The sequence below is a fragment of the Salmo salar genome, chromosome 14, assembly GCF_965601325.2.
Source record: "Salmo salar chromosome 14, fSalSal1, whole genome shotgun sequence".
Classification (NCBI taxonomy): Eukaryota; Metazoa; Chordata; class Actinopteri; order Salmoniformes; family Salmonidae; genus Salmo; species Salmo salar.
In genome coordinates this window covers 45,558,733-45,576,842 of record NC_138304.1, presented here as the reverse complement: position 1 = coordinate 45,576,842, position 18,110 = coordinate 45,558,733, and the positions used below count along the sequence as shown (strand labels likewise).

Genomic DNA, 18,110 nt, shown 5'->3' with positions numbered 1-18,110 from the left:
AGTTGAGCGTGTTTAATGTAATAATTTACTCCCCAGCTCGGCCACGCTGCCCATCACTTTCAAGTGCCTCCTGGAGAACAACCACATCGACCGACGCATCATCCGCTTCGTGCTCCCCGTGGGCGCCACCATCAACATGGACGGGACAGCGCTCTACGAGGCCGTGGCAGCCATCTTCATCGCCCAGGTCAACAACTACGAGCTAGACTTCGGCCAGATCATAACCATCAGGTATAACGCCTATATAGCCTTTATATTAAAGCTATGTAGCCTATATAGCTTTTATAGTACAGATATGTAGCCTATATAGCCTTTATAGTACAGGTATGTAGCCTATATAGCCTTTATAATACAGGTATGTAACCTACATAGCCTTTATAGTACAGGTATGTAGCCTATATAGCCTTTATAATCCAGATATGTAGCCTACATAACCTTTATAATACAGGTATATAGCCTACATAGCCTTTAAAATACAGGTATGTAGCCTACATAGCCTTTATAATACAGGTATATAGCCCACATAGCCTTTATAATACAGGTATGTAGCCTACATAGTCTTAGAAGGTAAACAACATACTTGAAAAAAGGGTACAATGACATGGTGACATTTGCTGTTGATTTCACGTTGAATTCATGTTAGTTGACAACTCAACCAAATGTAAATCGAAACTAGACTTTGAACTGACGTCTGTGCCCAGTGGGGGACTTCCTGGTCAGAAACCTGGAAGTGGTTATAGTGAAAGCTCTAATTACTGAAATGGAACTTCCTGCATTGAAACACATTGATTATCATATTGATTATTGATAGCTTAATCATCCATTTATGTATATTTTCTGTGGAATTATTTTGACCAAAATAGCGCAAGGGTACAACACATCTGTAGCTTTGCGGTTTGCGAAGCACAGAAATGAATCTAGTGTTACAGTTTTGAGGATGAATTAATGAATATTATGAGATTATACTGAATCAAGCACGTAGATAAACGTAAATGTGACATGTGACTGTACTACCCCGTAAACTAAATCCTTAAATCTGTGGTTACTACATAGCAGAGACAGTCAGATGCACACACACACACACACACACACACACACACACACACACACACACACACACACACACACACACACACACACACACACACACACACACACACACACACACACACACACACACACACACACACACACACACACACACACACACACACACACACACACACACACACACACACTCCTCCCCCTGTAGACCTATGGTGTAAAATGGCCATGCTCTCCTCTGATTTAATGACATGTTAAACTGTAATAACATTAAGCAGGCCTGTCCTATCCTCCTCTACTCGTCACAGACTCCTGCTTTCCAAATGGCACCCTATTCCCTATATAGTGCACTACTTTTGACCAGGGCCCATAGGGCTTTGGTCAAAAGTAGTGCACTTTATGGAGAATAGGGTACCGTTTGGGACGCGAGCCGACTTTGGCCAGGCAGGCAGTAATCTCCTGGCAGTAAGACCCATATGACCTGTATAACTCAGCTCTCTTGTCACGACAGAATTATCAGGAGGGCTTTTAATATTCTTCTGTAGCGTCCTGTTCTATTCCCGTGACGTTTGGCTGTTTGGAACGATAGACCATCTGTGACGTCCCCTCCCTAGAGAGTGCGTTAGAGAGTGTGTCAGAGAGTGTGTTCCAAATGGCATTCTGTTCGCTTTAGAGTGAACATTCTGAACATTACATTCTGGTCAAAAGTAGTTCATTCTGGTCAAAAGTAGCGCACTAAAGGGAATAGGGTGCCATTCGATTATGCACCAGTGTGGCGGTAATATGGTCACCGTAACAGCCCATGTCACGTCAAATGTCAAGCAGCCTGTGTATCTCTGTGTCCTTGTGGGGGGACGTACGGTGTCCTTGTTGGGGGACGTACTGTGTCCTTGTGGGGGGACGTACTGTGTCCTTGTGGTGGGACATACTTTGTCCTTGTGGGGGGACGTACTGTGTCCTTGTGGGGGGACGTACTGTGTCCTTGTGGGGGGACATACTGTGTCCTTGTGGGGGGACGTACTGTGTCCTTGTGGGGGGACGTACTGTGCCCTTGTGGGGGGACATACTGTGCAGTATATGCTGTGTACTGTATGTCAGAATCACAGGTCAAGGATTATTGGTCAAATTCGATCTTTACATCACACACCAAGGAACCAATAATTTCAGAGCCTCACCGTCTGTCTTCACTCTCTCTTCCTGTCGTTCTTCACTCTCTTTTTTCTTTCTTCACTCTCTCATTCTGTCTTTCTTCACTCTCTCTTCCTGTCTTTCTTCACTCTCTCATTCTGTCTTTCTTCACTCTCTCATTCTCTTTCTTCACTCACTCATTCTGTCTTTCTTCACTCTCTCATTCTGTCTTTCTTCACTCTCTCTTCCTGTCTTTCTTCACTCTCTCTTCCTGTCTGTCTTCACTCTCTCATATCACTCTCTCTTCCTGTCTGTCTTCACTCTCTCATATCACTCTCTCTTCCTGTCTGTCTTCACTCTCTCATATCACTCTCTCTTCCTGTCTGTCTTCACTCTCTCTTCCTGTCTGTCTTCACTCTCTCATATCACTCTCTCATCCTGTCTGTCTTCACTCTCTCATATCACTCTCTCTTCCTGTCTTTCTTCACTCTCTCTTCCTGTCTGTCTTCACTCTCTCTTCTTGTCTTTCTTCACTCTCTCTTCCTGTCTGTCTTCACTCTCTCATAACACTCTCTCTTCCTGTCTTTCTTCACTCTCTCTTCCTCGTTTTTTCTGTCCCTCATGGGTTGTGTCCCAAATGGCACCCTATTCCATATGCAGTTTGTTACTTTTGACCAGAGCCCAGTAGTGCACTAAATAAGGAAGAGGGTGCTGTTTGGGATGCTGCCATGGTCAATAGCCTACAATAGAATCAACTAGAGGGTTGTAGTGAGGCATCATTTGGCAGGTGTTGGACACAGTACAGATCTGCAATAATCCAGTCAAGGTCACTAATAGCATTTCCTCTTTCGTTTCCAGTATCACAGCTACGGCTGCCAGTATTGGTGCAGCTGGAATCCCGCAGGCCGGATTGGTCACCATGGTGATAGTGTTAACCTCGGTGGGCCTGCCCACTGATGACATCACTCTCATCATCGCTGTAGATTGGGCGTTGTAAGTATAGTTTGTCTTCTCCGTGGTTTAGTTTTATCAATGCTTTTACATATAGCAATAAAGGTTCAGGTGTTGATAACCAAAACAAAGTAGGTCGTATTTTACAGGGTAAAATGTTATTAACGTTTTACTGAGACATTATGACAAGGTGATTTTCAAATATATAACAAAGTGATGTCAATATGCCACAAAAACCCTGCTACTGTAATTGTATAGTGTTGTGTCTCACAAGACTACTGTGTGGACTGCAGCTCCAGTGCCAGTTCACCACAGAGCCTCCCAACACCATCAAGGCAGCTGAACCTCCATTTTGTGTTCCAGGGACCGTTTCAGGACCATGGTCAACGTGATGGGAGATGCCCTGGCCACGGGGATCATGGCTCACATCTGTAGAAAAGACTTTGTCAAGGAAGGAGAGCAGGTGAGAAATACCCTAACCTGGCATCACAATGCCTGCCAGACACTCTATACTTTCCATTCAAGGAAGTTTTATTTCCATTGTGTGCAGTGAACTGACTGTCTTCTGGAAGAGGAAGAGGAGTGGTAACTCGTCAGAACCTTAGAGAATGTTACACTGTAGTACATACCACAGTAGAACACGTCTACAAAAGTCAAGAAGAGACCCAAACATTTATTTGCCTCCGATCGCCCAATCTCTCTGTTGAATACAGATATTACAATTCTGACTAAGAGTCCGATCACCCAATCTCTCTGTTGAATACAGATATTACAATTCTGACTAAGAGTCCGATCACCCAATCTCTCTGTTGAATACAGATATTACAATTCTGACTAAGAGTCCAATCACCCAATCTCTCTGTTGAATACAGATATTACAATTCTTACTATGGCTCCTATCGTTCACTCTTTCTGCTAAAGGCATAATAAAGTTTATCATTCCCATTATATTCAAAGACAATCACACAGAGTTCATTAGGTTTTGACCCTCTTACTCTAATATTTATTAGCTTCTCAATTATATTTACACTCCATCTCACTCAACTAATCCTGATTATTTTCCTAATTTCTCTGTACGCAATACAAACCTCTGATCCTGCAGTGTGATCCTGGACCAACTATTTGTTTCATAACATAGGGAATTATTTGTTTCTGCACAAATTCACAGATTGGTTTCTTCTACATTTATGGATGGTCTATTGTTAAATGTTATGAGATTAAAGAACATTAAAACAAAGCTTCAATTGCAACTTATATCCATGTGTGAATGCTGGCCTTTTCATTTTTAGTTTCTTATTCTCCAATGTGTCCTTAAGGTGCCTCTGATCATTTCTATGGATGCAGAAAAATGTATTTTGATCCAATAGTCAGATCCAAGGCCATCTATTTGTTTTTCATAGGGAATACATTGCTCTGGCACAAATGAAGGTATTAGTTCCTTCTTGTACCCTCCTGCAGGTGCCTCTGATCTGTGAGACCAAGCCCATGATCAGCATCCAGCAAATGATGACGTACCAGAAGAACGGTGGGTACCAGCACCCTCCCTGTGGACCAGAGGGCCCAGACGTGGCTCGTCTGATGCAGCTGGAGGAGGGGGTACGGCCGGAGCATAGGAAGAGGAATCCCCACGCTCCCCAACACAAGAGGGAGCACAAGGACAAGGACCACTGCTCCATCGACATGAATGGCCTGGAGACTAACGTATAGAGGGAGCCAGTCATCAGCACCACAGCAACCGGCTGCGTCCTGATTCTCCACACTTCTCTAGAAGTGTGCACATGCATACTCTCCGTCATGGCTCTAACAATGGTGGACCTAACAATGGTTGCTCTAACAATGGTGGACCTAACAACTCCATCCAGCCAATGGTTGGTTACACCAATTCAATGTTTTTAACACCATGACAAGGAGTGGGAAAGTGCATACTTTGGAAAAAGGGTGGACAATCAGAAAGCAGCCAAGATTATAGCTACAGGCAAGAGGAAGGGACTGACTGACTAACTGCAACAGATGCAGGACAGAGGATCCAAAAAGAAAATATGATTTTCTACATTATTTATATTACGACCCAGTATGATTGTGCATGTGTGTGTATGTATTTATCACAGTTGTTACACGCCAGCAGAATGATGTGCTGGGAAACATTTTATATGAGAGCAGGCATTCTATACGATGAGAAGACATTCTATATGATAGGAGACATTCTATATGATGAGGAGACATTCTATATGACAAGGAGACATTCTATATGATGAGGAAACATTCCATGTGACAATGACACATTCTATATGACAAGGGGACATTCTATATGATGAGGAGACATTCCATGTGGCAATGAGACATTCTATATGACAAAGAGACATTCTATATGATGAGGAGACATTCCGTGTGGCAATGAGACATTCTATATGACAAGGGGACATTCTATATGACAAGGAGACATTCCATGTGGCAATGAGACATTCTATATGACAAGGGGACATTCTATATGACAAGGGGACATTCTATATGATAAGCAGACATTCTATATGATGAGGATACATTCTATATGACAAGGAGATATTCTATATGAATAGCAGACCTTATGTATGTTGAAGACACTTTTTATGTGACAAGGAGCCTTCTATATGATGAGGAGAAATTCTAAATGACAAGGAGACATTCTAAATGACAAGGAGACATTCTATATGACAAGGGGACATTCTATATGACAAGGAGACATTCTATATGATAAGCAGACATTCTATATGATGAGGATACATTCCATGTGACAATGACACATTCTATATGACAAGGGACATTCTATATGACAAGGGGACATTCTATATGACAAGGGGACATTCTATATGACAAGGGGACATTCTATATGACGAGGTGACATTCTATATGATGAGGATACATTCCATGTGACAATGACACATTCTATATGACAAGGGACATTCTATATGACAAGGAGACATTCTATATGATGAGGAGACATTCTATATGACAAGGAGACATTCTATATGACAAGGGGACATTCTATATGACAAGGAGACATTCTATATGATAAGCAGACATTCTATATGATGAGGATACATTCCATGTGACAATGACACATTCTATATGACAAGGGACATTCTATATGACAAGGAGACATTCTATATGATGAGGAGACATTCTATATGACAAGGAGACATTCTATATGACAGAGGGAGACATTCTATATGACAAGGAGACATTCTATATGATGAGGAGACATTCTATATGACAAGGGGACATTCTATATGACAAGGGGACATTCTATATGACAAGGGACATTCTATATGACAAGGAGACATTCTATATGATGAGGAGACATTCTATATGACAAGGGGACATTCTATATGACAAGGGGACATTCTATATGATAAGCAGACATTCTATATGATGAGGATACATTCTATATGACAAGGAGATATTCTATATGAATAGCAGACCTTATGTATGTTGAAGACACTTTTTATGTGACAAGGAGCCTTCTATATGATGAGGAGAAATTCTAAATGACAAGGAGACATTCTATATGACGAGGAGACATTCTAAATGACAAGGAGACATTCTATATGATGAGCAGACATTGTATATGATGAGGAGACATTCTAAATGACAAGGAGACATTCTATATGATGAGCAGACATTCTATAGGATGAAGAGACATTCCATATGAAGAGCAGACATTCTAAATGACAAGGAGATATTCTGTATGATGGGCAGATAATATATATGACAAGGAGACATTCTTGCCGGGGCGGCAGCGTAGCCTAGTAGTTAGAGCGTTGGACTAGTAACCGAAAGGTTAAAAGATCGAATCCCCAAGATGACAAGGTACAAATCTGTTGTTCTGCTCCTGAACAAAGCAGTTAACCCACTGTTCCTAGGCCACCATTGAAAATAAGAATTTGCTCTTAACTGACTTGCCTAGTTAAATAAAGGTAAAAATAAATATGAAGAGCAGACATTCTATGTAATGAGGAGACATTCTATATGATGAGGAGTCATTTTAAATGCCTAGGAGATATTCTATATGACGAGCAACATTCTATATGACGAGGAGACATTCTATATGACAAGGAGTATTTCTATATGACAAGGAGGCATTCTATATGATGAGCAGACATTATATATGTCAAGGAGTATTTCTATATGACAAGGAGACATTCTATATAACAAGGAGTCATTCTATATGACATTATATATGTCAAGGAGTATTTCTATATGACAAGGAGACATTCTATATAACAAGGAGTCATTCTATATGCCGAGCAGACATTCTATATGCCGAGCAGACATTCTATATGACAAGGAGTATTTCTATATGACAAGGAGGCATTCTATATGATGAGCAGACATTATATATGTCAAGGAGTATTTCTATATGACAAGGAGACATTCTATATAACAAGGAGTCATTCTATATGACGAGCTGACATTCTATATGATGAGGAGACATTCTATATGATGAGGAAACATTATATTTGAAGAGCAGACATTCTATATGACAAGGAGTATTTCTATATGACAAGGAGACATTCTATATAACAAGGAGTCATTCTATATGACGAGCTGACATTCTATATGATGAGGAGACATTCTATATGATGTGGAGACATTCTATTTGAAGAGCAGACATTCTATATGACAATGAGACATTCTATATGACAATGAGACATTCTATATGACAAGGAGACATTCTATATGAAGAGCACACATTCTATACAATGAGGAGACATTCTATATGACGAGCTGACATTCTATATGATGAGGAGAAATTCTATATGATGAGGAGACATTCTATTTGAAGAGCACACATTCTATACAATTAGGAGACATTCTATATGACAAGGAGACATTATATATGAAGAGCAGACATTCTATATGATGAGGAGATGTTCTATATGATGAGGAGACATTCTATATATGATATGGAGACATTCTATGCATGATATGGAGACATTCTATATATGATATGGAGACATTCTATATGATGAGACATTCTATTCAATGAGGAGACATTTTATATGAAAAGCAGATATTCTATACGATGAGGAGACATTCTATATATGACAAGCATGCATTTTATACGATGACATAAGAGATAAAGAAGAAGAACTGTGGGAATCTTCAGTCGGGGATTGAGGATCTGTGGACATGTGGATAATGACAGGACAGCTAAGCTTGAGCCTTAGCCTTCCATCTTAGCTCATCAACACCCTCACAATGGATGTGTCAGTCAGTCTGTCTGTCTGTCTGCTAAGCTGAGAGGTGAATGTGACTGCACTCTCATTACGCTTGTGGACTATGGATAAATAGGAGTATTCTTTTTTGAAAATATTATTGAAATGTTATTGAAAAATGTTATCATATTTTGCATAGTTTTTTTTTCTTGTTGAATTTTGTATGTTTTTATCATTCAGTTCTTCTCTTTCTGAACAACATCATCACACAAACAAATGTAATGTTGCCTCAAAACCCCCACACGGGGTTATGGTCTTTTTAGGCTCATTGGTTAGTCTTATATACCCAGAAGGTTACTCTCACGATCATCATTGGAGGTTATTCGTAAAACTTTACAGCTAAGGTAAAATCTAGCTAAGGTCAAATCTAGCCAAGGTCAAATCTAGCCAAGGTCAAATCTAGCTAAGGTCAAATCTAGCTAAGGTCAAATCTAGCCAAGGTCAAATCTAGCCAAGGTCAAATCTAGCCAAGGTCAAATCTAGCCAAGGTCAAATCTAGCCAAGGTCAAATCTAGCTAAGGTCAAATCTAGTTCGTTTTTTTATTTCCGAATCTGAAACAAAGAGATACATGTCTAATTGTTTTCTGTCATTGAGAAACGAGTTTACTCTGGTTGTTATGTTTAGGAAGAACTCTGTTCATCGATATCTAGAACTGCTTTTCAAGACATTTGTGTTAACACTTAACAGAGAAGGAATCTACAGAACTCCCATTCTCTCTGCTCTGCTCTTCTTCCTCAGCAAACTGACCATATTGCTTCTCTCTTACTGATTTCAATCTTTTGGTACCTTTTCTGGTCAACATTCCCACCTTATTTTTTTATTTGTCTTTTGGTCCCCTTATAATCAGGGTAGTACACCTCTGACTCATATATGGTGACTGGCATCATGGAGACCAAATGGCATCCTATTCACTATACAGTGCACTATACACTGTAGGGAAAAGGGTTCTATTGCCCAAACTCTAATGCACTATATAGGGAATAGGATTCCATATGGGACACACACAATGACAGAAAAAGGTTAAGTATGTGTCAGAGCCATACTGCTCCGGTGGGTGTTAGCCCTTATTCAAAAATGTCTAGTGTCCAATTATTTACACCCATAGTATTCCATCTTTGGCTTAAAGTAAAAAGGAGAAGCATGTGTGGAGATAATACAGTCATGTACAGTATGGGGGTACCCATAAACATATGGGGGTACCCCTAAACATTCAAGGCAAGAGCAGCAAGCTACAACTAAATAACCACAGGTCATACTCTGAATATATTTATGATAATATATGCTGTAAATATATTTCTTTCAAAAGTGAAAAGGAATTTGTAGATTGTATAAACAAACAGTATGATTCAACAGGCGCCATTATATCTCTGTCATGAAATTAACATAATTATTCATTGTTTCATCTAGTCCAATTGCACAAAATGTAACCCTCTTTTCTGTAAAAAAACAAAAAAACTATTCTAAGGAAACACAAATACACATATTGAACTGTTGTGTATTGCTTCTTTTGATGAACTGATTGTTTGGTGTTCTTATTTGAAATCAGTAGTTTGGAATTGTTAGCTGAGTTGGATTTTCTTGCTATCACAAATACGCTTTCTGCCCCTTATCATGTTGAACCAAAAGAAAGACAATGTGAAGAGTTCAAAGAAGACCAACAACACAAAAGGGACATGGAAAACATTCAACAAGGGCAGTTACAAAAGTTCAAAAACCAAATGGATAAACTCTCAAAGAACCCAACGTTCCATCAAAGTCATATTTACCATAATCTATAGCAACCGCTTAGCGTTGATGTACATGGACCACAGCCTCACAGGGTGAAGGGAAGATAAGCTCGCTAGCGTTGATGTACATGGACCACAGCCTCACAGGATGAAGGGAAGATAAGCTCCTACACAAACCTTGACACCTTGCTGAGCTCTCTTGAGTGAACCAGGAATGAGCTACAGTCTCAAAATAGAACATTTACCTCAGGCGACGTGTTATGTGTACACACTTTCCATACTGTGGCCACTCGAGCATCCCAAATAGCACTCTATTCCCTGTGTAGTGCACTACTTTTGACGAAGGCTCTTGTCTAAAGTGATGCACTATATAGAGAATAGGGTGCCATTTGCGACACAACCCAAATCAGTAGTCCTTAAGGGATTCCCTTAGTCTTAACACCAGCCTGCCCTGGTTCTCTTCTTCCCAGATCATAGATCAGATCCCACAAGTTTCCCTTATCCGTTAATCGTTAACATTAAGGTGACCTAAGTCTGGTAGCCCGGGACTGAGAGGATGGACTAAACGATCACTGAGCCAGGCCACACGGCCACCACAGCTGCTAAATGCCACCAGTTGGCACCGTTGGATGGAGGAAGGGAGGGGTGGATAGAGGGAAGGGTGGAGGGAGATATTAAGAGCCCAGGCTGTATCTGGCAGAAGGTGCGGCCCCGGTTGAGTTGGGTTGAGGGTGGAGGTGGGCTAAGCGTGGGGGTAAAAAAAAAGTACGGCATAATGAGATGAACGCACAAAATGGAAATTACAAATGCATTCAAAAGGCATTCAAAATGTGTTCTAATTCGGATAATCTAGAAACAGTGTTTTTTATTTTGTTCTGTTGGTTTTGCTTTACCAAAAAGCCTCAGAGGCTTAACCCCAATGACACTATATATGAATCACAGGCGGTTGCTGAGGGGAGAACAGCTCATAACAATGGCCAGAACGGGGAAAATGGAATGGCATCAAACACATAGAAACCATGTGTGTGATGCATTTGATACCATTCCACTGATTCCGCTCCAGCCATTACCATGAGCCCGTCCTCCCCCGTTTAAGGTGCCACCAACCTCCTGTGATATGAATGGACAAAGCCATCGATCACGTGACACCATTTGTTCCTATGTGAAGACTCAATAGCGCATTGAAGCCAAATGAAGTGGGTTAAGATTGCATCTCATGGAGACATAACATGTGCCATTTGAGCTAATCCAGGAAGTGATGTTACAGGCTAACTCAGTGCTGCCCCTCTCATTGATTTACTCAAGTTGAAGGCTGACCGTAGTACTGCAAGTTGCAATTAGCAACTAAATGATCCTCTTCTGTGTGCGATTTTTAAATAATTGGTTCAAGGACATACATCTGGTGTATTAGAAATAATTATTGGTACCATGATTGTCTTAAAAAATAATTTTTATATACATAAAGATTGGCCCGAATCTTCGGGGTCATTCTGGTGAGTATGCAGGCCTGGAACATTTTCAGCTTCCAGGAATTGTGTACAGATCCTTCTGACATCGGACCGTGCATTAACATGCTGAACATGAGGTGATGGCAGTGGATGAATGGCACAGCAATGAGCCTCAGGATCTTGTCACGGTATCTCTGCATTCAAATTGCCATTGATAAATTGCAATTTTGTTCGTTGTCTGTAGTTTATGCCTGCCCACACCATAACCCCACCACCACTATGGGGTACTCTGTTCACAATGTTTACATCAGCAAACCGCTTGCCCACACGACGCCATACACACTGTCTGCCATCTGCCCGGTACAATTGAAAAGGGGATTCATCTGTGAAGAGCACACTTCTCCAGTGTGCCAGTGGCCATCGAAGGTGAGCATTTGCCCACTGAATTTGGTTATGCCGCCGAAATGCAGTCAGGTCAACACCCTGGTGATGACGATGAGCACACAGATGAGCTTCCCTGAGACGGTTTCTAACAGCAGAAAATCTTCGGTTGTACAAACCCACAGTTTCATCAGCTGTCCGAGTGGCTGGTCTCAGACGATCCCGCAGGTAAAAAAGCTGGATGTGGAGGTCCTGGGCTGGCGTGGTTAAATGTGGTCTGTGGTTGTGAGGGCGGTTGGATGTAGTGACAAATTCTCTAAAACCATGTTGGAGGCAGCTTATGGTAGTGAAATGAACATGAATTCCTGCAGTCAGCATGCCAATTGCACACTCCCTCAAAACTTGAGACATCTGTGGCCTTGTGTTGTGTGACAAAACTGCACATTTTAGAGTGGTCCACCTGTGTAATGATCATGCTGTTTAATCAACTTCTTGATCTGCCACACCTGTCAGTTTTCTTTATTTACTTTCCCCACAGCCAGCATTAGCATTGCTACTAGTGAAACAATGAGAGTGGTAGGGCCTATTGCAGGATGCTTCCAAAAGCATGCCCAAATCCTCATTCACTACAAACCAAATGTCATAGCACCCAAATACCATAACATGTTGCATGTATAGAATATTGGAGGATATTATAGGAATTCTGGTATTTATTTAACATTTCCTGTAGAAAAAAATTTTGCGAACATATTTGGCAAATTTTGATATGCACAAAAATAAGGTCATTTGGGTTTTCTACAAATCAAATCAATTCAATTTGTCACATGCAGCGAATACAACAGGTGTAGACCTTACCGTGAAATACTTACTTACGAGCCCTTAACAATGCAGTTAAGAAAAATAAGTATTTACTAAATAAAATAAAATAAATAAAAGAGGAACAATAAAATAACAATAACGGGGCTATATACAGGGGGTACTGGTACAAAGTCAATGTGGAGGTTATATACAGGGGGTACCGGTACAGAGTCAATGTGTAGGCTATATACAGGGGGTACTGGTACAGAGTCAATGTGGAGGTTATATACAGGGGGTACCGGTACAGAGTCAATGTGGAGGCTATATACAGGGGGTACCGGTACAGAGTCAATGTGGAGGCTATATACAGGGGGTACCGGTACAGAGTCAATGTGGAGGCTATATACAGGGGGTACCGGTACAGAGTCAACGTGGAGGCTATATACAGGAGGTACTGGTACAGAGTCAATGTGCGGTGGGACAGGTTAGTCAAGGTAATTGAGGTCCAATGTACATGTAGGTAGGGGTAAAGTGACTATGCATAGGTAATAAACAGCGAGTAGCAGCATTGTAAAAACACAGTCATAACACATGTTATAGAAAAGTTACATCTTAGGCCGAGTACATGGGGAGCTGTAGCTCTGCAGATGATCTGTCTATCTGGTCAAAATCACTGATACAGGTCCCCGTTTACTCTCTGGTAGTACTGGTAACTCCTCCCTCTGGTGGTACTGGTAACTCCTCCCTCTGGTGGTACTGGTAACTCCTCCCTCTGGTGGTACTGGTAACTCCTCCCTCTGTTGGTATGGGTAACTCCTCCCTCTGGTGGTACTGGTAACTCCTCCCTCTGGTGGTATGGGTAACTCCTCCCTCTGGTGGTACTGGTAACTCCTCCCTCTGGTGGTATGGGTAACTCCTCCCTCTGGTGGTACTGGTAACTCCTCCCTCTGGTGGTACTGGTAACTCCTCCCTCTGGTGGTACTGGTAACTCCTCCCTCTGGTGGTACTGGTAACTCCTCCCTCTGGTGGTACTGGTAACTCCTCCCTCTGGTGGTACTGGTAACTCCTCCCTCTGGTGGTATGGGTAACTCCTCCCTCTGGTGGTACTGGTAACTCCTCCCTCTGGTGGTATGGGTAACTCCTCCCTCTGGTGGTACTGGTAACTCCTCCCTCTGATGGTACTGGTAACTCCCTCTCTGGTGGTACTGGTAACTCCTCCCTCTGGTGGTATGGGTAACTCCTCCCTCTGGTGGTACTGGTAACTCCTCCCTCTGCTGGTACTGGTAACTCCTCCCTCTGCTGGTACTGGTAACTCCTCCCTCTGGTGGTACTGGTAACTCCTCCCTCTGCTGGTACTGGTAACTCCTCCCTCTGGTGGTATGGGTAACTCCTCCCTCTGGTGGTACAGGTAACTCCTCCCTCTGGTGGTACTGGTAACTCCTCCCTCTGATGGTACTGGTAACTCCCTCTCTGGTGGTACTGGTAACTCCTCCCTCTGGTGGTATGGGTAACTCCTCCCTCTGGTGGTACTGGTAACTCCTCCCTCTGCTGGTACTGGTAACTCCTCCCTCTGGTGGTACTGGTAACTCCTCCCTCTGCTGGTACTGGTAACTCCTCCCTCTGCTGGTACTGGTAACTCCTCCCTCTGGTGGTACGTCTCCAGAGATACGTAGATTCAAATAAAGGTCCAATCTATCAAATTACTTTAGGCAGAGTTAGGTGTTTTTGGTGGTGGTCAAAATGACTTCAAATGACTTGAATTTGATACAGAGACTAAACAATGATTTAGATTTATTAAGAACAAGTTGATTGACAAATCATGAACATTTTGAAGAATTGAATAAACCACCTTTGGGCTATGAATAAAAATATGCCTCTGGGGTCAAAATTATCCCAGTTGGTAGTATGAGGGAAAGAGATTCTCCAGTACTTTTGTATAGTTTTTAGACAGTAGTTCTGAAAGTAGCGTTCATGAGCCAAAAGTGGTCCCCGAAAATTGCATAGCTGTCACCCAAATGGTGAGGGGCTTAAGCTCACTAGTTGAACCTCGAATTGCTAGGGGGCTGGCCCATGAGGGGGGAAATTTTAGGGAAAATTGAGGTAAAACAATAATTCTGCTCATAAATGATGTATGTATGAACTACACATTGACACGTCCAGCCCAAAGCAGGAGGTATTAAAAATACTAGTCATCAAAGTACATCCTAAATGGCACCCTACTCCCTATATAGTGCACTACTTTCGACCAGAACACTATGGCACCATATTCCCTATATAGTGCATAGTGCTCTGGTCAAAGGTAGTAAACTATATAGGGAATAGGGTGCCAGCCCTGGTCTAAAGTAGTGCACTATATAGGGAATAGGGTGCCATAGAGCTCTGGTAGTGCATTACATAGGGAATAATGTGTCAATTGGTATGCAGAAAGTTCCATCTTTGTAGAAAACCAATCATGTCCTGAGAGAAAGATCAACATGACATTTGACCCTTAAAGATACTTATGTACAACATAACAGAATAAAAATCTAGAGGCTGGATTCAATCAGATTGAGCTTTAACCAGAGTTAACCAGCATTGGCTGACATCAGCATAGCAGACATCCTGCTGGTGTTGGAGGTGTGACTGTGGTATGAGCTAACATATCGGTGAGCGGCTGCTCTTGTGTGTCACAAACCACTCCCATCCTTATCATCCCTACCCAGTTAGAAGTTCAAAATGGAGCTAGAAAGTGTAGGCTTTATCGCTGTTGGAAATAATGACTCTCAAATGTCAAACCATTGATGTTAGGATAATGGATGTTTTCATGTTCATTTAGATGGGGAATCTATAGCCTATCAGTCTAATTCAAGTGTTTGAACTTGTAACAAGGCTGCATTGGATTTGTCGAATTAAAGTCGGGTGTGGTTTTGTTGCATTATTCACACCCTTGGAATTTTTACACATTTTGTTGTGTTACAGCCCGAATTAAAAATGTGTCAGTGGCCTACACGCTATACCCCATAATGTCAAAGTGGAATTATGTTTTTAGAAGAAAAGAAAAAAAATATGAAAAAATGAATAGCTGAAATGTCTTGAGTCAATAAGTGTTCAACATATTTGTTATGGAAAGCCTAAATAAGTTCAGGAGTAAATATGTGCCGAACAAGTTACATAATAAGATACATGGACTCACTGTGTGCAATAAGTGTTTAACATAGTTTTTGAATGACTACCTCATCTCTGTACTCCGCACATACAAAATTATCTGACCAGTCGAGCAGTGAATTTCAAACACAGATTCAACCACAAAGACCAGGGAGGTTTTCCAATGCCTCGCAAAGAAGGGCACCTATTGGTTGATGGGTAAAAAAAAATACAAAAATAACATACATTGAATATCCCTTTGAGCATGGTGAATCAATACACCCAGTCACTACAAAGATAAAAGCGCCTTTCCTAACTCAGTTGCCGGAGAGGAAAGAAACCACTCAGGGATTTCACCATAAGGCCAATGGTGTCTTTAAAACAGACTTAAATTGCTGTGTTGGGAGAAAACTGAGGATGGATCAACAACATTGTAGTTACTCTACAATACTAACCTGAATACAAAGTGTTATATTTGGGGCTAATCCAATACATTACTGAGTACCACTCTCCATATTTTCAAGCATAGTGGTGGCTGCATCATGTTATGGGTATGCTTGTAATCGTGAAGGACTGCAGAGTTTTTTCAGGATAAAAAAGAAACGTAATGGAGCTATGCACAGGCAAAATCCTAGAGGAAAACCTGGTTCAGTCTGCTTTCCACCAGACACTGGGAGAAGAATTTACCTTTCAGCAGGACAATAACTTAAAAAACAAGGCCAAATCTACACTGGAGTTACTTACCAAGAAGACAGTGAATGTTCCTGAGTGGCCGAGTTCCAGTTTTGACTGAAATCTGCTTGAAAATCTATGGCAAGACCTGAAAATGATCAACTATGATCAACAACCAATTTGACAGAACTTTAATAATTTTGAAAAGAACAATGGGCAAAATGTTGGCAATCCCAGAGTGCAAAGCTCTTAGAGACTTACCCAGAAAGACTCACAGCTTTAATCACTATCAAAGGTGATTCTAACAGGTATTGGGAAAGGGGGGATACCTAGTCAGTTGTCCAACAATGTATTCAACTGAAATGTGTCTTCCACATTTAACCCAACCCCTCTGAATCAGAGAGGTACGGGGGTCTGCCATAATCTACATCCACGTCTTCAGCGCCCGGGAACAGTGGGTTAACTGCCTTGCTCAGTGGCAGAACAACACATTTTTACCTTGTCAGCTCAGAGATTCAATCCAGCAACCTTCCGGTTACTGGCCCAACGCTCTAACCACTAGGCTACCTGCCACCCTATTGCCTCAGGAGGTTGAATACTTATCTAATCAAGATATATTAGTGTATTATTTTTCATAATTTATTTACTTTGTGTTGATCGTTGACCCAAAAAAATGACAAATCCATTTTAATGTCACTTTGGAAGACGACAAAATGTGGAAAAAGTCGAGGGGCGTGAATACTTTCTCAAGGCGCTGTAGATGTGTCAGGAACAAAGGGAACTGAAATTAAAGCAAGAGACAGAACACATTGTCTTCAATAAACATGCATGGGTTTTAAATGCAGTAGATATCAATATGCAGACTGGAAGAGACTTACTACACAAACGCAAAGCCATTTTCAAAATGGAACACTATTCCGTTTTTAGTGCACAACTTTTTTGGTCAAACCCTAAACTGTAGCTCCCTAGGTTTAATCAGAGAAAACTGGGGAAAGGGATTTCATTACTATGAATTACACCTTTAACAACAAACAAAAAAACACCTTAGAACATAAAAATTGTTGAGGAAAACATAAGGAAGACAGCTTATGAACAAAGTAAACGGTCTGTGTCCGTATGTATGGATAATTGGTTTGCTCAAAACACCTCTGGTCAATCATTTCAAGTTTCAGAAGTTTATTCGCCACGTGCACAGGATACAGCAGGTGTAAAACAGTACAGTGAAATTCTTACTTGAGAGCTCTTTCACAACAATGCAGTGAATTTGTGAAGCAAACACACGATTAATAGTTTCATCTGTATGTTAAACGTTCTCTCAGGCTGTGCTCGCTCAGCCTTATGGGCCATGGTCAAAAGTACCATGCTAAATAGACAATAGGGAGCCATTTGGGATAGGGAATAGGGAGCCATCTTCTCATTCACATCTTGAAAGTAATTAATGAAACACTCAGTCTGCTGGTCAACATCGCTGTTATTTATTTAGTAAAAATCAATTGCATTCGTTCAGTCATTCACACATACACATTCTATATAAAAGCATTTCCTCAAATCAGGTCCTATCGGACTGTCATATTGAAATCAG

The 18,110-nt window shown here is 41.3% G+C and overlaps 1 protein-coding gene across 1 annotated transcript in view; it reads left to right on the top strand.

Moving 5' to 3' along the window:
* The window catches only part of slc1a7a (solute carrier family 1 member 7a), a 119,927-nt gene extending 113,620 nt beyond the window's left edge, over window positions 1-6,307 (top strand). The window contains exons 8-11 of the mRNA XM_014141283.3: window positions 37-231; window positions 3,031-3,165; window positions 3,487-3,586; window positions 4,582-6,307. Coding sequence (XP_013996758.2) covers window positions 37-231; window positions 3,031-3,165; window positions 3,487-3,586; window positions 4,582-4,830 — 679 coding nt within the window. The 3' untranslated portion in view covers window positions 4,831-6,307. The remainder of the gene's footprint in view (window positions 1-36; window positions 232-3,030; window positions 3,166-3,486; window positions 3,587-4,581) is intronic.
* Window positions 6,308-18,110: the final 11,803 nt, after the last annotated feature.